Here is a 24,460-nt window from a genome sequence, read left to right on the forward strand (position 1 = left end):
AATCTCTGTAGAAATCTTGTGGGATGCTTTTAAGGCAACCATAAGAGGACAAATTATTTCATTCTCAGTGTATACCAAGAAGCAATTAAGAAAGCAATTTTCTAATTTGGAACAGGAAATTAAGGTGTTAGAATCAAAATTGATTGGAAAATGGGAACATTCTACACTTCATACTCTATTGAAAGCAAAATGTAAGTATAATGAGATTTTTTCTAAATTAGTAAGGAAAGATATTTTTTCTCAGCAAGCTTTGTATTATGGTAGTTCAAATAAGGTGGGAAGATTATTGGCAAATTATCTTAAGGCAAAAAAGAAAAGGACAAAAATATGTGCAATTAAGGATGATAAAGGAAATACTCATTCTCAAATTGGATTGATATTAAAACAGTTTTTGAATTTTTATAATACCCTTTACTCTTCCGAGTCTTATTTGGGAAAAGAACAGGATGGTTTGGATTTTTTAAATTTAATTGAAGGTCCTAGGGTTCCTGATCATATAAAAAGATGTTTAGATGAGCCAATATCACTAAAAGAATTAGAAACAGCGTTGAAATCCCTTATAGTTGGGACCGCTCCAGGTGGTGATGGATTTACGGTAGAGTTTTATAAATCGTTCCAAATTACCCTTTTACCTTATCTATTAAATTTATATCAGTATCAACTAAATAAAGGTTGTATTTCAGGCACTATGGCAGAATCTCTAACTATTGTTTTGCCAAAGCCAAATAGAGATCCCACATTGGTTTCAAACTACAGGCCTATTTCTTTAATAAATGTAGATAGTAAATTGTTGGCTAAAGTTTTAGCTTTATGTTTGGCTAAGATTCTTCCTCATATAGTTGGTATGCATCAAACAGGTTTTGTTGCTCAGAGACATTCTTCAAATAATACCAGATTGGCCTTTCATATGTTATATCTAACAAAAACAATTGAAGATCCGGCTTTTTCTGTATCCTTAGATGCTAAAAAGGCTTTTAATCGGGTTGAATGGACCTTTATGTATCAAGCTATGAAATGGTTTGGTATTGGATCCAGATTTATACAAATGATTCAAACGTTGTATAGCTCCCCTGTTGCTCGTTTATATATTAATAATAATTTTTCAGATTGTTTTAAGTTGCAAATGGGAATTAGACAAGGTTGTCCCTTGTCTCCTTTGCTTTTTGATATAGTACTTGAACCCTTGTTATTAGCTATTCAACAAGTGAAGGATATACAAGGCATTCCATCTTCTGGAAAGGAATATAAGGTATCTGCTTATGCAGATGATATTTTGCTTCATTTGAAAAATCCTGAAGTAACCATTCCATGTTTGCTTGAATTGATTGACACATTTGGGAAATTCTCAGGATATAAAATAAATTGGACTAAGTCTGAAGTTATTCTTTTAAATTTGCATTGTACAAAGTGTTTATTTGATTCGTTCCCTTTTATTTGGAAAAAGGAAGGAATAAAATATTTAGGAATTTGGATAAAAAACACACTTGAAGAGACAATGAAAGTGAATGAAAGGTTTTTATTACAAAAGGTAACAGAGTTATGTGAGCAATGGAATCCTTTGCATTTATCTTGGTGGGGAAGAGTTCAAACTATTAAGATGATGATTTTGCCTGTTTGTTACCAAATGGGTACGATACCAGTTTTTTTTCAGGGTTTTTTTAAATAAAAAGTTAAACAGTATTCTTATCAAATTTATTTGGCTGGGTAAAATTGCAAGAGTTGCTTTAGTGTCTCTACAAAGACCAATTAAGGAGGGTGGGGTAAATTTTCCCAACTTCTATAGATATCATCAGTCCTATATTATGCGCCAGGGTATGTATTGGGTCCTCCCAGAGCTCTTGGAACAGCTTCCAGACTGGTTATGGTTGGAAAGACAACTTATGTTTCCAATTAGGCTTGGTCTTCTTCTTAGTATCAAAATGCCTAGAATATGCAAAGATAATAGAATATTAATGGACACTTGGAAAACTATGAGATTTGTTGATAAATTAACACCTATTCCTATTGAAAAATCTACATATTAAACTATATGGTTGAACTCCAGGATTCAAATAGGCGGTTTCAAGATTGTCTGGAAGGATTGGATTAAAGCGGAGATACGTACCTTAGATGACGTTATATCTAATGATAAACTGCTTGATTTTTCACAGTTGCAACATAAATTTGGTCTTAATAAAAAACAAAGTTATAAGTGGTTGCAATTGAAGCAGGCTAATCAGGCGGGGTTCCCTGAATGGAAATCTCTTAATACTCAATTTAGTTTAGAATTCCTATGCTTTCAGGCAGATTTTCTGAGTCACCAGGCCCCACAGTGGTATAAATTATTATCTAAATATTTGAATATGAAACCAAAAAATGGACTTAGAGATATTTGGAGCATTGAGATTAAGCATCAGATTAATGCATCTCAATGGACACGTATTTGGTCTTGGAGGATGAGATGTACAATATCGGCATCTATGAGGCAAACATGGTTTTTCCTGTTGCACAGAGCATTCTGGACCCCTGTTCATTTACAAAAATTGGATTGCTCTAAGCCTAATAGATGTTGGCATTGTCATATTGATGCTGGAATCTTAGATCATTTATTGTTTCATTGTCCATATATTAAGGCATTTTGGTGTTCGATTTGGGATCAAGTCAATTGTATGATGGAAAATCATGTGGCATTGTCATATGATACGGTATTGTTTGGAATGTCTATGAGGGCTAAATGTCAAATCTCTTCTGATAATAACAAACCTTTGATGATTCTTACGGGAGTTGCTATTCAACAGATAACATACAATTGGAAGGATTATACAAGATTGAATTATAGTTTTTGGTGGAACTCAGTATGTCATGTATATAAAATGGAAAGAATGTTAGGAGTGCAAAAGGGATATTTTAATAAGTTTAAGGATGTGTGGGGGCCATTAATAAGCCATTATAATGAATAATTATTATTTTTCCCTATGGATTATTAATGTTGATTGGGATGGGGGAGGGTCTTTGTATTTTATTATTAAGGGTAAAAAGAATGTTATTACATGTTATAGTACATAATATATAGGTTTGGTTGGGCAGGTGAGGGATAAAACTAATTTTAGAAATTGTAGAATTTCAAGTGAAGTGTTATTTTAAAAGTGAAATATTTTATGTGCACTTGTTAAATGCAAAATGAATAAAGATTAAAAAAAAAAAAGAAAGTCTCCTAGGAAAAATAAATTTTTGCAATATAAATAGGAGTATACTGGAACCATGAAAACAGTACCAACTCCATGCAAAGTGAGCGAAATACGTATGTCCTTTAAAGTGAATACGTACTAGACGCAATCAAGATGCTGCATCTACCGCCCCGTGTAAAACAACAGCATCCTAACAGGTATCAGACAAAGCTCACATCACTAATGAGAGCTTCAGGGATGAGGCTAACTGCCACATAGCGTGCGCTCCTCCGCGGATTTGACAGAATAGGTAACTGGCTCCTGGTTAGAAGGAGCTGCACAGCCCTTCCTGTCTGGTCGGGGGGTCCGTCTAGCATGTGCCATGAGAAGATGGTGACAGGAGAAACCAGCGTGATAAGCATGGAAATCTGAAGTCCAAGCCCTCTCAGAAATAGAGAAAGAGAGTCCTGGTCGCAGGAAGATGCGAAATGTCATTATGCCCATAGAGACAGCCCGAACTTGGAAACTACCTTTAGGCATATATATCCTATGCCACTACTAGACACATGCAGCACAGCACAGAGGCTCAAATAAGAAGGACATTACCAACAGACAAAGGCTCAATCTGCTGTCCAAGAGAGACAATGAGATACCCATGTGAAATACAGGGCACTATCTTACTGCTGATCTCACTGTGCCGTGAGTTGCCATATGTCGACCCAGTCCGGAGACAAACCGAGACTGGGTGACCTAGCACAGGTCAGAGTCTCTCTGGTAATCCCCTTGAGTGCTAACATCAGAGTCCGATTAAACTAGCAGCTTCCTTCAAGGGAATACAGCAGGAACTCAGACAGACATATAAATCTGCCCAAGCTTGTCCCAAAGCTGGTGAAACACATACAACTTGTCTGAACTGAAAAGGAGAGAAGCCGCGGTCAGCTGTAAATAAACTATCGGAACGCTGCAGCTCTCCCGCCATCGCCAGAGACCCAAGCGCACGCCTGATTCTCGCTGACATGTGGCCACTGCATCAACGCTCCTAGAAACATAGTCGGATTCAAGCCCCGCAAAATTTACCCTGCCATGGCCTGCACAGAAAGAAAAATCAGACTCAGGAAATAACCAGAAGAACGGTGCAGTGCTTCCCACAGTGCTGGAAAAAACATGTCCCATCTCATGCGCGCTGCTATAAACCGGCACCTGCACAATCAGCTGCACATGGCCGTGACAAACACCGATGAAAGAGAGCCTCAGAATAAACAGGACTACTATTGCTGCACTGAAACCCAACAAGGAGAACAAGTGCGAGTATGAAATCGCACCGCTACTGCCGCGCTGTAACCAACAAGGAAACCAAGCGCGTGCATGCAAAGGGCGGGAAAATCCCAGCTCCCTCAATGGATTTCTAGTCATAAATCTTAGCCTCAATAAAATATCCATGCCTTAAACATACGTTGACCGAACTCACAGCACTAAGACTCCCAAAGAGAACCTGAAGTTCAAAGAACAGTAAAAAACACATACATACTCACAAGCTTGTTGTTAGGGCCGGTTGAAGCCAGTAAGAGCTGGTTGTTCAGCACTAACAGGACAGAATGTAGCAACTGTGGTCTCCTGGTTTGTTTCTTTTTTGTTTTGTTTTTTTAAACAGAGAAAGGAAAGAAGAAAAAAATCGAGACCCAGTCAGACCCTCTAGCAATGAAGGGAGGGTGAGGCAGGGACCTGGGGGGGGCCCAGGTGTAACCCCTAAAGCCGGCACCGTTCAGCCGGACAGCCCTGTCTCACTGAAGAGAAAATCTCAACAGGAGAAATAGCATTGCCAGCTCACTGAAGAGAAACCTCAACAGGAGAAACAGAATGGCAGTCTCACTGAAGAGAAACCTCAACAGGAGAAAATAAAGTTCCAGTCACAGCCAGAATCCAGGAGCTATTCGAATAGCGACCATCACCTGCTGGGAGATAGAGCATACTGGAGATACAGGAGGAGTGCCAGCCAATAGGACCACCTGTTAATCAGTTTCTCTATCGCCGCCTGCTGGTAGATGTGTGCTAACCCATTGGTCTCTGGATTCATCTGCTACTGTTGCTAAGGAATGTGGGGATTAGCTAAAGGAAACTAATTGTGGGGATTGAGGTGGCATAAAAAAGGCTGGAAAGAGCTAGAGAGCAAGAGAAGGAGAAAAACATTGGAACTGGCTGGGAGGAGGGAGATAAGAGGGCTAGTAAGGGTTGGTGATTGTGAAGAGGAACTGGGAAGAGTGGTGGGCATAAACCAAGAGTCTTTGAACATTTTGGTGGTTAATGAGGGGTCCATACAACCAAAGAACCTTTGCTCTAATTCATTTTTGTATTTGAGTTTTTAAAATTTATACCACTTTTACAAAGACATGAAATAAATTTACCTACATTGCAAACACCCCATGCAACAGTACATTCCTCTGAAGTGGCAGATGCTTGATTTGCTTGACATTCTATACCTGGAGGAACAAAGAAAACACAGTGAGATGTTACAGGAAGCCCAACTATCAGATCCAGTGCCAGGAAAGGTAAGGCAGCAAGGCATTCTTTCCAGGTAACTTCTGGAATATCTATGTCTCTCAGGCACTGCACTAGCTGATTTATAGCAAGTAGGGCAGACATGGAAGGGAAAAACTGATTCAAATCTAATAACAGAAAGTGACCAGAGAGAGAACACTACACATAGTTAACAGATTTCTCCCAGACTACGATTTACTCTAAAATCCATTATTTATTCATCTAACATTTTAAAACAAGGCAAAAGAACACTATATATTACATACTGTAGGTAAACAGCGAAGGTAATCCCCTGTACACAAGTACTCAAGTTGTGAAGATTTATGGGGCTGCATTTGCATGACCATTTCTTGGCAGGCTATTAGCAGTGTGGTTTGCTATTGTTGTTGTTTTTTTGGGGTTTAGGGTTTTGTTTTTTTGGGGGGAGGTAACTCATGACCAGGAAAGGCAAAGTTATTTAAGTGTTCCTATTAATCAGGACACGTATCCCAAATCTTTTTCTCCCCAGTCTTATAAAAGAAGAACTATGAATCCCAGCAAAGCTTAAAAGTTAAGAGTTATCTGACAATACTTACATAAAACTCTAATAGTAGAAAAAAAAACAAGAGAAGAAGAATTATATCTGCTACTTACACAAATCCATGATGTGATTTCTACAAATGGCACAATTATCAACCACAATATCCCATGCCCAAAGAGCAACAGCATTCCACTGAAAGAAAAATATAATATTGTATACTGCTTTGATCTGTTCGTCAAATAGAATGGTAAACATTCTTCATAAACAAACATTGTTTGGGTTAATATCAAGGGAGTCACTTACCAAGCCTATAATGCAATACAGTAATGCATTTTTCATATATAAAGGAATCAGTATAAATCACTTTTGCTTTTTAACCCTTGGCCTGCTGCTCTCATACAAACAACCTTTTCAGGGACAATAATAATATAGTCCTTAAAGAATAGAATCCAGTGGTACTTTGGATTACGAGCATAATCCATTCCAGGAGCATGCTCGTAATCCAAAATGCTCGTTTATCAAAGCGAGTTTCCCCATAGAAAATAATGGAAACTCGCTTTGATACGTTTCCCCACCCGATAACCAGTATCGCTCCCCCCCGCTCGCAAAGGCCCCTCGCTCCAACCGGCACCCCCCCTCCGCACAAACCGGCCCCCCCCCCCCCGCCGAACAACTTAAACTTCACCCCCCACCTGGCACCGGCACGCAGGCACAGATCGTGCCGGTGCCTAGAAGATATTCTGGCTTCTGCCTGCCTTGAGCATGCATCTGCGCATGCTCAAGGACTTCTAATTCTCCCTCGAGGGGGGGGGTAAGTTTAAGTTTTTCGGGCGGGGGACCGGTGCGCGCGGGGAGGGGGGTTGCCGGTTATCGGGGGGGGGGGGGTGTTCGCAAATCGAGTCAACACTCGGTTTGCGAGTCAAAAGTTTGCTGAGTGTTTTGCTCGTCTTGCAAAACACTCGCAAACCGGGTTACTCGCAAACCGAGGTTTAACTGTATTTACATTTGGTAATTTACTCCATCTTCTGCTTAAACAGTCTTCTATTCTTGGCCTTCTAACAGAAGTAGTGCTGCCTGATTCAGGAAAAAAATTTCGATTCGATTCAGCCTATTGAATCGATTTTTCGATTTTCCTGCCCAATTGGGTGTTTTTCCCAAACATCCTGGTGGGTTTATTTTATAGCCTCTTCACCCCCTTTGCCCTCTTCTACCCACGCTGTTCTTGTGGTGTAAACAAAATAAACAAAAATAAATTTTCCTCTCTCTATTAAATCCTAGCTCACGTTTGCGGTCCAACACCAGCTCTGGAAGGATACACATTTCAAATCTGACATATTGTAATCACAAAACAGAAAATAAAATTATTTTTTCTACGTTTTGTTGTCTGGTCATTTTTCAAATCTTGTTGGTCCCATGTTGGTCTGGTTGTCTTCTGATCAGGCTCTCCTTTCTTCTTTCTCTGTGCTAACCATCCATCTTCCATCTCTGTCCTCCCCTTCTGTTTCCCTTTCCTCCCCCGGAGATCTGGCATCTTTCTTTTTTTTCATTTCCATCCCCCCGCAACTGCAGCAATGGACCCCACCATCCACAGATCCACCATCTCTCCTTTTCTCATCTACCCTTTTATCCAGCATCTCTCTTCTGTGTCCCTATCCCTATTCTCCTCTCCAGTACTGTCCCCCTATTGTCCCTGTTCCTATGCTCTCTCCATGCCCAGCATCTTATTTCTCCCCATATCCAGCTTCTTCTTTCTCTCTTCCTTACCTCCTGTATTCCCTTCCCAAGGTACAGGCTTTCTCCTACTCTCTCTCCTGCCATCCTGCACCCTGCCCACCTATTTGGAGCAGTATCTGTCCCTCTTGTACCCTTTCCCTTGTGGTCTTACATTTCTCTCTCCATTAATCCAGCACCTCTCCTCTGCTTTCCTCCCCCTCTTTTTGGTTTGGTTTCTCTCTTCCCTTCACCCCAGGTCTGACATCTCCCTTCCCCTCTCTTACTCCTTACTCCTCCTCCCTCTGCACAGGCCTGCCTCCCCACCGCCAAAGGAACTCTTCCTCCTCCTCCCTCTGCACAGGCCTGCCTCCCTGCCCTGAAGGCCTGCTCACTGTCAAAGACCTGTTCCCCCCACGAAGGCACTTTCTCTCTTCCTCCCCACTGCAAAGGCCTGCTTCCTCCACAAAGGCCTGCTCCCTCCCCCACCGAAGGCACTCTTTTACTCCTCTCCGCCGTGAATGCCAGCTCCCCCCGCCACAAAGGCACTCTTTTCTGCCACGAATGAATGCCTGCTCCCCCTGCAGCCTGCACCTTCCCCACTCTTACCTCCTTAATGCTAATAGGGCAGCCTGCAGACTCGCTGGTGTTGTAGCGATCCCTGCAGCTGCCCGTGGTCCTCAGCGGCATGCTCTCTCTGTCACGATCCTACCCCTGACGTCAGAGCAGGGGCAGGATCGCGGCAGAGAGAACGTGCTGCTGAGGACCATGGGCAATTGCAGGGATCGCTATAACACTAGCGAGTCTGCAGGCATCCCTATTAGCCTAAAGGAGGTAAGAGCAGGCAAGCTGAGGGAGGCCTTTCTGACCGACCCTCCCCCCTCAAGCAGGAGCAGCAGTGGATGGCCAGCAAGAGGCAGCGCTGCAGCTCCTGATTTAGGAAGGCACGGTGGAAGGGTCAACCATTGAATCGGGAGGCCAATTTTTTTTTTTTTTAATTGAATCGATTCAAATCGATTTGCCTGATTCGAATCAGTGAATCGATTTGAATCGTGAATCGGGCAGCACTAGACAGAAGGTACACGCAAAATAATCTTAAGCCTTCAAGGGATCTAGGCAAAGATGCTGACTGGCAATAAGCTTACCACACAGGAATAGCTCAGTTACTTACCTGTAACAAGTATTATCTGAGGAGAGCAGGCAAATATTCTCACATGTGGGTGATCATCCACAGAGCCTGGTATGGACACTATTAAAGTGTACTATCACTTTAAAAATTTTTCAAAGTCTCAAGACTGCTCATACCGTGCATGTGCCAGTACCTCACTGCCCAATGTTGGCTCGTGGGACCACCAGTTCAGTAAAAAAAAAGCTAAGAAGCCCACTAGGGGAGGTGGGAGGTTTGTGAGAATATTTCCTGATGTCCTCAGATAGCACCTGTTACAGGTAAGTAACTGTGCTTTATCCCAGGACAAGCAGGCAGCATATTCTCACATGTAGGACTCCCTGGCTATCAGGATCATAAGTCTGAGACTGGTAAAATGAAAAAGGGTTGAATAGAAGTTGGCATCTAATTGGAAAATAAATTCTGACAAACTGCTTGGTCAAACTGATTATCTCATTTGGAATGATTCTCCAGATAGAAGTGGGAATTGAAAACTAAATAGCTACCTTATAAGATGTCTGCAATAGAGAGCTGCCAATCTTCGCAAATGGGATCCATGGCCACCTTCAGAGTAAGTCCTCAGCTGGAGTATTTATATTTTATATTTACACTAGTGTTTTAGCCCATTACATTTGTTATAGTAATGAGTGCTAGAATAGCCCCACCTATACCCTGACCCCATCCATGCCTCTCCATTTGGCCTCCTGGACCCCCATTACTTCCCCGAGGCAGCAGCAGTGGTCCTAACGTATCAATCCCTCCTCCATCAGTGCTCCAAAGCAGCAGCAGTCCTACCATTTCCATCTCTCCCTTTCCCCCTTTCACACCCTCTACCATCTCTCTCTGATCCTGTTTCACCCCTTTTGCCATCTTTTCCTTTCCTGTCCCCTCCGTCCTTCCTCAAGGTCATCTCTCTCTCTCTCCTGCCCCCTCCATCCTCCCTGAAGCTTATCTCACCCTATCCCCTATCATCTCTCCCTGTCCCCCTTATAGCCCCTGTCTTTCTCATCCATCTCCCAAATCTGACATTTCTCCCTCCCTCCCTCCTTTACACCATCCCCGAGTCTATCTCTCTCTCCTTTCCTCACTTGACTCAAACATCTCTCCCTTCTCCCACTCCCTCCCCCCAAATCCAGCACCTCCTACTTCTGCGAAGCTCTCGCAGCTCCTCCTCCGTTTACCATCATTCCCTTTCCTATCCCCTTCGTTGAGGGAGCGAGATTTTGCTTCCGGCCCTCTCTGCCGCTCCCCTTCCCGGCATATAATGCTGTTACTTTCACACCCTCCGGCAACCTCAGCGGACGCTTCCCTGCTTAGCAGTTACTTTTACACCCTTGGGCCACCTCAGCAGACGCTTCCCTGCTCGGCGGTTACTTGCTGCATCTTCTCTCCACTGCAGCCCTGCTTCCCTGTTGGGCGGTTCTACTGTACTGCGCATATGGCGGCACAGAAGCTGGACGCACGGAGTTTGAAGTGCGCATGGGTTTTATTACAGCGGATTAGAGGCTCTGGCAGAGACCCGTTTACAAAATATATTCTTCCCAATTAATAAGTGATAAGTGAAAATTGACTCTTGGAGGAAGATTTGGAGGTTTTTTCCTGGACTCTGAGGGCATAGCCCTGTATCATTATTTGTAGAACCCAATGATCAGTTGTATAAGGGTTGCAAAAATGAGTCAGGCAGTCTTCTATAGGTAGAGAGTGATGGAGAGGCTGGGACATACTGGCTAAGTTCTCTAGAAGAAAGTCTAAAAGATTTTTGGGACTTCTGCCAAGTCTGGGTTTGAGATTTCTGAGTCCTCTGTTGTCTGGGATATCTTTGTGTTGGCATGATAGAGAACACAGATGGTTGAGGGTATCTTCTCTTGTAATAAGAGGTGTGTTTAGGATTATAAAACCTCTTACATGTTTGAGGTTTGGATGATTTGGACGAAAAGATAAGCATAAAATCTTCATGCCTCTTTACATTTTTTGAGTTGCCTCCTCTATTTTGTCTCCAAATAAGTCTTCTCCTAGAAATGGAATATAGGCCAAACTTTCTTGTATGTTAGCTTCCAAGTCTGAAACTCAAATTCATGCCTGACTCCTCATGGTTATAGACACTGCTGATGTTCTTGATGTGATGTCAAATGCATCAAAAACTTAGTGTGCCATAAACATACATGTTTCAAGATCATTAGTGATGTGCTGGAAAGGTTCCAAATGTTCTGTGGGTATGTATTGTTCATAAAGCACAGTTACTTACCGTAACAGGTGTTATCCAGAGACAGCAGGCAGATATTCTCACATGTGGGTGACGTCATCCACGGAGCCCCGATGCGGACAGCTTTTCAAGCAAACTTAAAAGAAATTTCAAGCTTGCTATGCTGCACCACATATGCATGCCTTCCCGCTCCACTAGAGGGCGCATCCCCACCTCGTGGTCCTCAGTTCACATAGCCAGCAAAGAAGCCATCCCCGGGGAGGAGGGTGGGTTGCAAGAATATCTGCCTGCTGTCCCTGGATAACACCTGTTACGGTAAGTATCTGTGCTTTATCCCAGGACAAGCAGGCAGCATATTCTCACATGTGGGTGACCTCCAAGCCAAGCAAAACAGGAATGGTGGGAAGATGGCAATTTAGGAAAACAGATTACGCAAAACCGACTGGCCAAACCGGCCATCGCTCCTGGACAAAGTATCCAGACAGTAGTGTGAGGTAAAAGTATGAACCGAAGATCAAGTGGCAGCCTTGCAGATCTCCTCGATAGGCGTAGACTGAGGAAAGCGACAGAAACCGCCATCACTCGGACTTTATGCCCTGTGACCCGACCCCGCAGCGCGAGACCAGCCTGAGCGTAGCAGAAGGAAATACAAGCCACCAACCAATTGGACAAGGTGCGCTTGGAAACCGGCCGACCCAATCTATTGGGATCAAAGGACAAAAACAATTGAGGAACCTTCCGATGAGACTGAGTGCGTTGAAGATAGAAAGCCAACGCCCACTTACAGTCAAGAGTATGCAACGCCACCTCTCCAGGATGAGAATGTGGCTTGGGAAAAAAGACAGGAAGCACAATGGACTGATTGAGATGAAAATCAGATACCACCTTGGGCAAAAATTTAGGATGAGTGCGGAGAACCACCTTGTCATGATGGAATACAGTAAAAGGCGGATCCGCCACTAAAGCCTACAGCTCACTAATTCTACGAGCAGAGGTGAGCGCAAGCAAAAAGATCACCTTCCAAGTAAGAAACTTCAGGTGAGACTTATCCAGAGGCTCAAACGGAGGCTTCATTAGCTGAGCAAGAACCATGTTGAGATCCCAAACCACAGGAGGAGGCTTGAGAGGAGGATGGACATTCAAGAGCCCTCTCATAAAGCGAGAAATCAAAGGATGAACAGAAATGGGCTTGCCATCAAGCTGCTGATGAAATGCAGCAATAGCACTAAGATGAACCCGAACAGAATTCGTCTTAAGGCCCGAACGACACAAATGAAGCAAATAATCCAGAACGGAAGACAAAGTCGCAGACGAAGGATGAATAGAATGCGAAGCACACCAGGAAGCGAATCTAGTCCACTTCTGGGAATAACATTGCTGCGTAGAAGCCTTACGAGAGGCCTCCAAAACATCCCGCACCGACTGGGACAACTGAAGAGACGGAATTAGGTGGAAAGGAACCAAGATGTCAGATGAAGAGACTGCAGATTGGGATGCAACAGTGACCCCTGACTCTGAGACAGCAGAGAAGGAAAAACAGGCAGAAGAAGAGGCTCCCTAACACTGAGTTGAAGAAGCAGGGAGAACCAGGGCTGCCGAGGCCACCGAGGCGCAATCAGGATCAGATCGGCATGAGTCGACTTGAGATGTACAGCGTTCTCAAAATCAGAGGAAAAGGCGGGAACGCGTAAAGGAACTTCCCCTCCCAAGCCAGGAGGAAAGCATCCGCCTCGAGACGATCCGGCGAGTATATCCGGGAACAGAAGAGAGGCAACTTGTGGTTGAGGGGGGAAGCAAATAGATGTATCTGAGGAGTCCCCCAGCACTTGAACACCCGACGTAACGTCTGAGAATGAAGAGACCATTCGTGCGCCGCAGGAGACGACTCAGTTTCTCCGCCAAACAATTGCGGTCTCCCTGAATGTAAACCGCACAAAGAAAGACGTTGTGGCGGAATGCCCAATCCCACAGGCGAAGGGCTTCCCTGCAAAGAGACAGGGACCCCGTGCCCCCTGTTTGTTGACATAATACATCGCCACTTGATTGTCCGTGCGAACGAGAACCACCTTGTCCCGAAGCAGATGACAAAAAGCCACCACCGCCAAGTAAATGGCACGAAGCTCCAGCAGATTGATGTGACAGAGGCGATCCACCGCCGACCAAGCTCCCTGGGTCCGAAGACCATCGAGGTGCGCCCCCCACGCATACTCCGAGGAGTCCGTGGTCAGGACCTTGTGATGCGGAGGAACGAGAAAGAGCAAACTCCTGGAAAGATTGGAAGAGACGGTCCACCAACGGAGCGAGCGTCTCAAAGAAAGAGTCACAGCAACAAGACGGGAAACCGGGTACCGATCCTGCCACCATTGGGACCCCGAGGTCCACTGAGGAACTCGAAGATGCAGCCGGGTAAACGGCGTAACATGAACGGTGGAGGCCATGTGACCCAAGAGGACCATCAGCTGCTTGGCTGAGACTCAGGACCTCAGGGAAATCTGCTCGCATAGTTTGACAAGAGCCTCCCAACGGGGCCGAGGCAGGAACGAGCGAAGCTGAACCGCGTCCAGCACGGCTCCAATGAATTGCAGTGACTGCGAGGGGCACAACTGAGACTTGGGGAAGTTCACCTCGAACCCCAGACTTTGAAGATATGAAATAGTCTGTCGGGTCGCTGCAATAACCCCCTCCCGCGAAGGCGCCTTTATCAACCAGTCATCGAGGTAAGAGAAGACCTGAAGGCCCCGGGACCGCAGGGCCGCTGCGACAACAACTAGACACTTCGTGAAGACTCGAGGGGACGAAGCCAGTCCAAAGGGGACGACCCGATATTGGAGGTGCAACTCCCCCACCTGAAAGCGCAGGTACTTGCGAAAGGCTGGATGCACCGGAACATGTGTATAAGCCTCCTTCAGATCGAGGGAGCACATCCAGTCCCCTCCGTCGAGCAGCGGGTACAGAACCGGAAGGGAGAGCATTCTGAACTTCTCCCAGACAAGGTACTTGTTGAGCCGCCGGAGGTCCAGGATAGGACGAAGAACCCCGGTCTTCTTGGGAACCAAGAAGTATCGGGAATAGAACCCCCGGCCCTGCTGACGAAGCGGGACATGCTCCACCGCACAGAGGCGCAAAAGGGCCTCGGCCTCCGATAACAGGAGCGGTAGCTGTGACTTGTTGGAAGGACACGCGCCGGGCGGACTGTCTGGAGGAACCTCCCAGAATTTGAGAGAATAACCCTCAGACACGACCTTGAGGACCCAAGCGTCTGAGGTGATAAGGGTCCAAGCAGGATAAAATGCCCGGAGACGACCCCCGATGGGGAGCGGGGTCGACGACAGTGCGGAGGGGGCCCGCCCCCAACCGCACAAACCGTCAAAAAGACAGTGCGGGCTTAGACGTGGCCGGCGCCTGCGGTTTCTGCTGCGCCCGGGACTACTGAGGTGGCCTTCGAGGGGCGGTCTCGAGAAAGCCGGAGTGGTCTTCTGAGGGTAGCGCCGAGGCGGAGCCCGATAGGTCTTAGGAATTGCGGGCTTTGCTTTGGGACGCACCAGAGAAGCAAAAGATCTTTCGTGCTCAGAGGCGCGCTTCGTGGCCGCCTCGATAGAGTCATCAAAGAGCTCCGAGCCCACACAGGGAAGGGTAGCGAAGCGATCCTGAAGATTAGGATCCATATCTACAATCCGGAGCCACGCCAGCCGGCGCATGGCCACAGCGAACGCGGATACCCTGGAGGTGAGCTCAAAAACGTCGTAAGTAGCATGGAAAAGATAAAGACACAGCTGAGAAAGGGACTCTATCAACTGCCCAAAGTCGCTCCAGTGAGAATCCGGCAAAACCCCAAAAAAGGCAGGCATAGACTTCACCAACTGTCTGAGATAGGAGGAATAAGTGAAGGAATAATTCAGAACACGATTGGCCATCATCGAGTTCTGATATAGTCTCCGTCCAAATTTGTCAAGAGTGCGGCCTTCACGCCCCAGCGGGACTCCCGCAGAAACCCGGGAAGGGTTAGACTTTTTAAGTGAGGACTCCACCAGCAACGACTGGTGGGATAACTGGGCCTGCTCAAACCCCGGGCAGAGCACCGTACGGTACTTAGACTCCATTTTAGATGGAACTGCAGTAACAACGTACGGGGTTTCCAGGTTCTTCAAAAAAGCCTGGCGAAGCACTGGATTTAAGGGAAGGCGGAGAGATTCCCGAGGCAGGGAAGGCAAATCCATCTCCGCCAGGAACTCTTTAGTATATTTGGAGCCAGACTTAAGGTCCAAATCCAACGCCCGCCCCATATCCAGGACAAACCTCGAAAACGAGGAAGGACGAGCACCGGACCGGTCGTCCGCCGGGGTAGATGAGCGGGAACAGCAAGCCACCGAAAAAGATGGCGAGGCTTCGTGAGAATACCGGGGTTCACGACCTGCACCATGACCCGAACCCCAAGAGGTAGCGCCCAATGAACGCGCCGGGGTCAAGGACCGCCGAGGCACCGAGGATCCCCTTGGGAAAGACCTCAGGGTACGGGGCACCGAAACTCTTCGACGCCTCAGAGAAGTGTCCCGAGAGCCCCGGGGCGAACCCTTAGACCGAGGTGACCGAAGCAACCGTGGGTTCGAGAGTGAAAGATCAAAGACCCGGAGCGCCTCGACGGCACGGCCCGTCGAGGAACGGCCCCGTCCTGAGGGGGAACCCCGGGGATGCTTAGACGACCGACGAAGTGGGAACAAGGGACGCTTAGATCGGCGCTTTGATCAAGGCCGGCCCGAGGGCGAGGAACGGCCCGATGCCCGGGGCGAAGACTCCGAGGACGAGAGCCGCCGGGTCTGGCGCACCTTGCCTCGAGACTCTGCAATACCGCGCTCAGGCTGGTCCGAGGTCGAGGGAGGCTGCAAGTGGGCCAATGCCGAGGACAGCTCCGACAAAATTAGAGCCCGGACCATCTACTGAAAGACCAGGACCGCCGTCATGGACGGCATATCCGGGGCGGCTGTACATTCCACAGAGGGCAACCTCGGTACCGAGTATTCCCTGGGAGTGGATACATGCACCGACTTGGAGGACCGAACCGGGGCCGAGGACGCCCCCCCCCCTCCAATGCCCCGTAGAGGTCCCCGAGGATGGCTTCTTCGCCGGAGTGGCACCTGAGGAGAGAAGCGAGGACTTACCCTGTGAAGACTTCGGGCCTGAAGTCGAGGGCTTCGAGGCCGAGGACAGCCGGAGCGGGGCCGAAGCCGCCGAGGCCAAGGTCAAGACCGGGGCCGAAGCCGAGGCCGACGTCAAGGCCGCGGTCGGCTCCACCACAAACAGGTCTGCCATACGAGCCTGGCGGCCTGGAGCGCTCGGGGTTGGAAAGTCGCGCACCTGGGACACGAATCGGTGGGATGATCATCCCCCAGGCACAGGATGCACCAACGATGGGGGTCGGTGATCGACAACAGCCGATCACAGTGGGTGCATTTCTTAAATCCGGACAAGGGCCGGGACATGAAAAACACAGGCCGCGACCGAACAGGGCCATGCGGCACGGCAATCCGAGAGCCCCCAGATGCCGAGCACGATGCTGAAAAATAAGTCTTTTTTGTTTTTTAAATTAAAAAAAACAAAAAAAACAAATGTGCACAGCGACTCTGAAAAGAAATTAACAAAGCCGGGTGCTAGAAGGCAAAATACACGGAGAGCAAAAGATAAGGGCTTCTGGCTCCGCAGAAACTTTAGAACTGAGGACCACGAGGTGGGGATGCGCCCTCCTGGATATGGAAATAATATCCATATCCTCCTGGATATGGAAATAATCGAAGATATAGAAAATATCACTTTGCGTGGGGACACAGTATTGCTAGGTGACTTCAACATGCCTGATGTGGCTTGGGTTACACTTACCTCTGCTTCCGGCAGCAGCAGGAGGCTATTAAACTCTATGAAAGGAGCAAGCCTCAGGCAACTGGTGTTGGAACCGACAAGTGATCAGGCAATACTGGACCTGATACTTACCAATGGAGAAAGTGTCACAGAGGTCTCGGTGGGCGACACATTGGCCTCCAGTGACCACAACATGGTATGGTTCAATCTCAGGAAAGGTTTCACTAAATCTACTACACTAACCAAAGTCCTCAAATTCAAGGACACAAATTTCAAAGAAATGGGAGACTTCGTTCACCAGGCGCTACAAAGCCAAGAAGAAACCGATAACGTGGAAGACATGTGGTCGACTTTGAAAGCAACCATACAAGAAGCAACAAACCGCTATGTAAAATCAGTAAGTAAACGGCGAAGGAACAATAAGCCACAGTGGTTTACTGCGGAGATCTCAGACCTGATCAAGGAGAAGAAAAAAGCATTCATCTCTTACAAACAATCAGGGAAGCAGGACTCTAGAGCAGACTACCTGGCCAAATCAAAAGCCGTCAAAACAGCAGTCAGGGAGGCTAAATTCCTCATGGAGGAGTCTCTAGCAAAGAACATCCAGAAGGGAGATAAATCCTTCTTCAGGTATATCAGTGATAGAAGAAAAAACTCAGACGGGATTGTACGTCTTAGGAAACCAGACGGAGACTATGTGGAAAAGGATTCGGAAAAAGCCCAACTATTAAATGAATACTTCTGCTCAGTCTTCACCCGAGAAGCGCCAGGGCTCAGCCCTCAGCTACAGACAAGGGTTGGCTCAGTTGACCCGTTTAGTAACTTTGAGTTTACGCCCAGCAGTGTCTACGGTGAGCTGTCAAGGCTCAAGGTTAGCAAGGCAATGGGGCCGGACAACCTGCACCCCAGGGTGCTTAGGGAGCTGAGTGATGTCTTGGCGGAGCCACTGTCCGCGCTCTTCAACCTCTCCCTTAGTACAGGCAGCGTTCCGTTGGACTGGAGGACGGCTAACGTCATTCCACTCCACAAGAAAGGCTCAAAGATGGAGACAGCAAACTACAGACCAGTGAGTCTAACATCGATAGTGAGCAAACTAATGGAAACTCTAATCAAACACCAATTAGATAAGATCCTGGATGAGGAGAATCTACGGGATCCCCGACAACATGGATTTACTAAGGGGAGATCCTGCCAATCCAACCTGATCAGCTTCTTTGACTGGGTAACGGGGAAGCTGGATATTGGGGAGTCCCTGGACATCGTGTACCTGGACTTTAGCAAAGCATTCGATAGCGTACCACACCGCAGGTTACTGAGCAAGATGAGTTCTATAGGATTAGGTGACACATTGACGAAATGGGTTGGGAGCTGGTTTGGAAGTAGGCTCCAAAGGGTGGTGGTGAACGGCACCCCCTCCGAAATGACGGAGGTGATTAGTGGAGTACCACAGGGCTCAGTCTTGGGCCCAATCCTATTCAACATCTTTATAAGAGACTTGGCAGAAGGGCTTCGAGGTAAAATAACATTATTCGCCGATGACGCCAAACTGAGTAATGTAGTGGGCAAATGCACAACAGACGAAGATTCAGTGCCCGACAACATGATGCACGACCTACTCCTACTGGAGCGATGGTCTAGGACATGGCAACTCAACTTCAATGCCAAAAAATGCAAAGTTATGCACCTGGGCAGCCAGAATCCATGCAAGTCTTATACCCTTAATGGCGAGATCCTAGCAAAAACGGTAGCAGAACGAGACTTGGGGGTAATCGTCAGTGAGGACATGAAGTCTGCCAATCAAGTGGAGCAGGCTTCGTCCAAGGCAAGACAAATCATGGGCTGCATACGAAGGGGTTTCGTCAGTCGTAAGGCGGAAGTCATTATGCCATTGTATAGATCCATGGTGAGGCCCCACCTGGAATACTGTGTGCAATTCTGGAGGCCGCATTATCGCAAGGATGTGCTGAGACTGGAGTCGGTGCAAAGAATGGCCACCCGGATGGTCTCGGGACTCAAGGATCTACCATACGAAAAACGGCTTGACAAATTACAGCTATACTCGCTCGAGGAGCGCAGAGAGAGGGGGGACATGATCGAGACGTTCAAGTATCTTACGGGCCGCATCGAGGCGGAGGAAGATATCTTCTTTTTCAAGGGTCCCGCGGCAACAAGAGGGCATCTGTGGAAAATCAGGGGCGGGAAACTACGAGGTGACACCAGGAAAAGAGTGGTTGATCGCTGGAATAGTCTTCCACTACAGGTGATTGAGGCCAGCAGCGTGCCTGATTTTAAGGCCAAATGGGATCGGCACATGGGATCTATTCACAGGGCAAAGGTAGGGGAGGGACATTAAGGTGGGCAGACTAGATGGGCCGTGGGCCCTTATCTGCCATCTATTTCTATGTTTCTATGTTTCTAGTGGAGCAGGAAGGCATGCACATGCGTGGTGCAGCTTAGCAAGCATGAAATTTCTTTCAAGTTTGCTTGAAAAGCTGTCCGCGACGGGGCTCCGTGGATGACGTCACCCACATGTGAGAATATGCTGCCTGCTTGTCCTGGGATAATTAGAAAGTTTCTGGACGATAGTTGGGTTGAGCTTGCTACACACAGAAACAAGATGGCAGAGGCGTGATAACAGTTAAACACCTGAGCTCCGTCTTACCTTGCATACCTTGTGAAAGTTGCTTTCCCTTGCCAGGGAAACGAAACTATGCCACACAGTAAGACAAACACCAATGGACCGGTTTTTCACAAGTTCACCGGTCATACTAGGAGGGGGTATCCCTGCTGTTGCTCCAATGGAAGGAGCCATCAGAGCCTTGAGGCTGGAAACATCATTATCCACACCCCCCCCACCACCGCAGCCCGCCTAATCTGGCTTAGGACGTGGGAAGCGTGATTTCGAAGAGCTGATGAGCCTAACACAACCACGTGGAGGGGGGCTCCACGTAGTCAACAGGAAGCTGAGTCAACAACAAATCAAGGAGCTGAGGAAACTGACTCCTTTCTTGCGACACTACCAAACATTTGGTGAGTACTCCAAAAACTCGAAGCTGCTGCTACAAAGTCTGACCGGGACATATCAAAAGTTTTAAGTACATTGGATGAGTTATCAATTGCAGTACAGAATATTAAACTTGAAACGGAAGCTAAATTTGATTATTAACAAGGAAATTTCTTCTCTACAAAATATTTCCGCAAATGTTGTTAAAGATAGAATTTTTACACAGCGAAAAATTGAACTCAAGAATTTCAATAGGAGGCTCAATCTTCGTATATTAAATTTTCCTAAATCTGCTCTAACCTATTGATATGTTCAAAAAAATACCTTTTTGAAAATTTGAAATTTTCATCTGAAATAATTCCCCCAGTTAATAGAATTTACTATCTTCTGATAAAGTCAGAGAAATTATCATGAAATTTGATAATGAAGACTTTTTTTGATCCCCTCATAGCCTATTTCTGGGGCAAAAATCTGGATCTTCCCCGATGTTACAAAGGCTACTCAAGACCATAGAAAGTTATTTTTGGCAATGCGAGAAGAGACATTAAAATGGGAGCTACCTTTATGTTAAGATACCCCTGTAAATGTCAGATAAAATATTGTGACAAACCCGTGGCCAGCTTTGTCCCTGTAATGGATAAAAGCACAGCCTCCACATAGTTGTTTTGATAATAGTCCAACAACTGCTCCCGAAGATACTTATGAAACGCCAGATCTTTTTAGAGAAAGCTGGGAAACCTCCACACTCGCTCTTGAGACTTAGCCGTAATACGGAAAGTGAATGGTCAGAAAGAGGGGTCTCCAAAATGCTAACATCTGTCACCACAGAAAGCAGGTGCGACGGAAAAAGAATGTAGTCCAGGCAGGCATAGACCTTGTGAGGGTGGGAGTACAAAGTATATGCATGTTTGGTCGGATGTAATACCCAACTATTCATGAGGTCTAGATGGTACATCAAAAAGTTGAACTCCCCAGCCCCCATGCATCGATTTAGCTGGCCTACAGTCCTGGGAAGGATCTGCAGTGATATTGAAGTCTCCCCCCATAAATGTCCGATATTCCGGATAGCGAGTCAAAATTGCTAGTAAAGCAGAAAAGAAACAATGATTATATATTAGGTGCGTAAACGTTACAAGTCACTTTTGACCCCAAAGTTCCACCAATTGCATGACATATCAGCCCTCTTTATCCTGAATGACTTTATGGACCTGAATCAGTAACCGTTTGTGAAATAAAGTGGCCACCCCCCTCCGTCTGTTATTATAAGAAGAGAAGCACACCTCACCCACCCACTCACGGCGTAATTTACTATGTTTTATGGCGTTAAGGTGGGTTTCTTGCAAAAAAGCAATATCCACTCTCTCTTTCTTGAACCAATTTAAGATTTTTTTTCTCTTTATAGGAAAGTGGATCCCAGCAACATTAAGGGGTGCTATCTTTAGCTCAACCATAGGTCCCTCTCGGCTGAAAGTGATACAACCTGGAAGATGAGGTGTAATGAATTGCTACAATGGTCTCCCAGCTAAACCACTCCAGCCCAGGTGGAAGTACTTCATAAAACATGGCAAAAGGATATCAAGCAGCAGAATGCCCCCTCAAGGTGTACATACAACCATACCAGCCCTCTTTCCCACAACCATACTCCCATACACACCAGACTCATTTCCCCCCCACCTGTCTCCAAACATACATCCCCACATATTGCCTCCCCACCCGACACCCCCCCCTTCCTGAGTAATCCATTCCCAGAAAGCCCCAAAATAGCAAAACAAACTAAAAAATAGAATGCCAAAGCATTAAGAAACTGCAGAGAAGAGTCCAGGCTCTCCGGCCTAAGAAAAAGATTCAGCCATCATAAACAACTTAAATGCATAAACAGTGAGCACTGACAATCATAACCAGTGTAAGAATAATAATAATAGAAGAACCCCAGCTGCTGAGCTAGGGGACCAAAATTTCAAGCCCCGGAGGGAGGGGTCCAGTATGCTACATGGAGCGAACCCCTATATAGCTGACAAAATTCCAGTCCCAGGGCCCAGAAAACCAGCCATCGAGCCAGCGTGTTTCATCCTTAAGGTATTCAACCTCATCGACCCCTTCGGCCTAGAAACTACAAAGAGGGCAGAAGAAAAAGACATAATAACCCCAGAGAGGAAAATAGAAAAAAAAAAAGGGGGGAAGGGAGAATCAACACTCAGACCCTGTGATATGAGTGGGACAGGTGCAGCACCTTGATCCCGAGACCGAAGGCCCAAAGCCAGAAGGGGGCCCTATGGCCCTTCAAACCAGAAAAAAAACTATTGACCCCAAGGCAGGAACAGCCCATTAGGTGTAAGCCCCATTAAGTTTCATACAAGGGCCTGGGCATGAAAGAGAAACATCCCCCCCTCAGGACAGCAAAAGAAAACATTCCCAACTATTCTGTCCCGGCTCCAAGCCAGGACCAGGTCTTAAGGAACCAGCCCCAACCGTGTGGAACATGTGCCATCCAATTCCAATGGGGCAGAAAGTTAAGAAACTGCCCAAAATTGTCTGAAAGGAAAGGGAAAGCACAAAAGAGCAAGAGTCTGCTAGCCAAGCACTGCCAAAAAGAAAACGTATGATCCCCCACACCCCTGCGCGAGTCTAGAATATACAAAGGCAGGGCAAATAAAATAAGGCACTCCGAGCTCGAAAGGTCCACAGTCTCGAAGACCACTGCCAAACAGATTTAAACCTGAGGGCGTTCTGGTTCAGGATCAGGTTGATTGCAGGAATCCAAAAATATTTACGCTGCCCCCTTATCAGCCAGAGAGATCATTTTGCCATCTCTTCACACCCGAAGTTGGGCCGGATATATCAAGGAGAAACAAATTCCCTTCTTGTGGAGAGATGAACAGATGGGCGCCATGTCTCACCGCTGAGTCACCACTTTTGCCAAGTAATTGCTGAATAGCAACAATCGCGCTCCATTATAATCCAGGCTGCCCTTGCTTCGGTACGCTTTCAGCAGGCACTCCTCTTCCTGCCAGTTCACATACCAAGCAATAGCAGATCTGGGCCGATCAACCCACATGTTCCTCTGGCCAATTCAGTGTGCAGACAAAGGCAATAGCCAACACCGAGAGTCCCAATTGTGAAGGTAGCCACTCGTGGACGATAGAACAGAGATCCTGTTCAGACAGCGAATGTTGTTGTAACACTGTTGGTTTTCTTATTCTTCCAGGCGTTCTGTCAGCGTCGCGACCTGAGCCTGCAATCCCTCCAGCCTGGCAGCATCCTGTCAAGCTTCATCTTCACGCATAGAGATTCTCTGTTCTGCCTCAGCAAGGCACTGGGAATGCACTTCAAAACACTTGTGTATCCTGTCCACTACAGATTGCAATTTATTTAAATGGTCCTCGAGCGCAGTGGTTACCAACCGGAAAATCTCTTGCACCCAGTCTCCTATCTGAGGGGTCGATAGAAATGCAGCCACTGCCATCTTTAGGTGCGTGAGGTTCACTCTTGCTCTTAGGGTTCTTTGATGTTTTTGTTGGCATCCTGCAATTCCAGCTGCCCAAAAAAGATAGTCACCAGAACCGCGGGTTATCACCAAGTATGCAAAGGGTCCAACTTCACCACTCCAGACAATTTCTAACACCAGTAACTCCCCCACATTTATCTTAGTACAGGCTGAAGCAAAAGCACAGTTACTTACCGTAACAGGTGTTATCCAGGGACAGCAGGCAGATATTCTCACATGTGGGTGACGTCATCTACGGAGCCCCAGCGCGGACAGCTTTTCAAGCAAACTTGATTGAAGTTTCAAGTTTGCTACACTGCACCACGCATGTGCATGCCTTCTTGCCCACTAGAGGGCGCATCCCACCTCGTGGTCCTCAGTTCCATAACTAGCAAAGAAACCATCCTCGGGGAGGCAGGCGGGTTGTGAGAATATCTGCCTGCTGTCCCTGGATAACACCTGTTACGGTAAGTAACTGTGCTTTATCCCAGGACAAACAGGCAGCATATTCTCACATGTGGGTGACCTCCAAGCCAACCAAAAAAGGGCAGGTGGGAGGATGGCAATTTAGGAAAACAGATTACGTAACACCGACTGGCCAAACCGTCCGTCTTGTCTGGACAAAGTGTCCAGACAATAGTGGGAGGTGAACGTATGAACCGAAGACCAAGTGGCAGCTTTACATATGTCCTCCAGATCGGAGGAAAGCAACCGAAGCTGCCATCGCCCGGACCTTATGCCCCGTGACTCGACCCGGGAGCGTAAGACCAGCCTGAGCGTAGCAAAAAGAAATACAAGCAGCCAACCAGTTGGACACGGTGCGCTTGGAAACAGGGTGTCCTA

The 24,460-nt window shown here is 46.8% G+C and overlaps 1 protein-coding gene across 3 annotated transcripts in view; it reads right to left on the reverse strand.

Annotated features, from left to right (window-relative positions):
- RBX1 (ring-box 1) overlaps nucleotides 1–24,460 on the reverse strand; it is a 121,712-nt gene that overhangs the window by 58,560 nt on the left and 38,692 nt on the right. The window contains exons 2-4 of one of the 3 annotated variants that reach the window (XM_033935077.1): nucleotides 6,315–6,393; nucleotides 5,549–5,623; nucleotides 1,767–1,923 (exon numbers count right to left, since the gene is read on the reverse strand). In XM_033935077.1, coding sequence (XP_033790968.1) covers nucleotides 1,796–1,923; nucleotides 5,549–5,623; nucleotides 6,315–6,393 — 282 coding nt within the window. In that variant the 3' untranslated portion in view covers nucleotides 1,767–1,795. Of the gene's footprint in view, nucleotides 1–1,766; nucleotides 1,924–5,548; nucleotides 5,624–6,314; nucleotides 6,394–24,460 lie in introns of those variants that run through there. The other 2 variants (XM_033935079.1, XM_033935078.1) reach the window with 2 other exon arrangements.

Source organism: Geotrypetes seraphini, chromosome 2 (genome assembly GCF_902459505.1).
Source record: "Geotrypetes seraphini chromosome 2, aGeoSer1.1, whole genome shotgun sequence".
In the NCBI taxonomy this organism is placed as follows: Eukaryota; Metazoa; Chordata; class Amphibia; order Gymnophiona; family Dermophiidae; genus Geotrypetes; species Geotrypetes seraphini.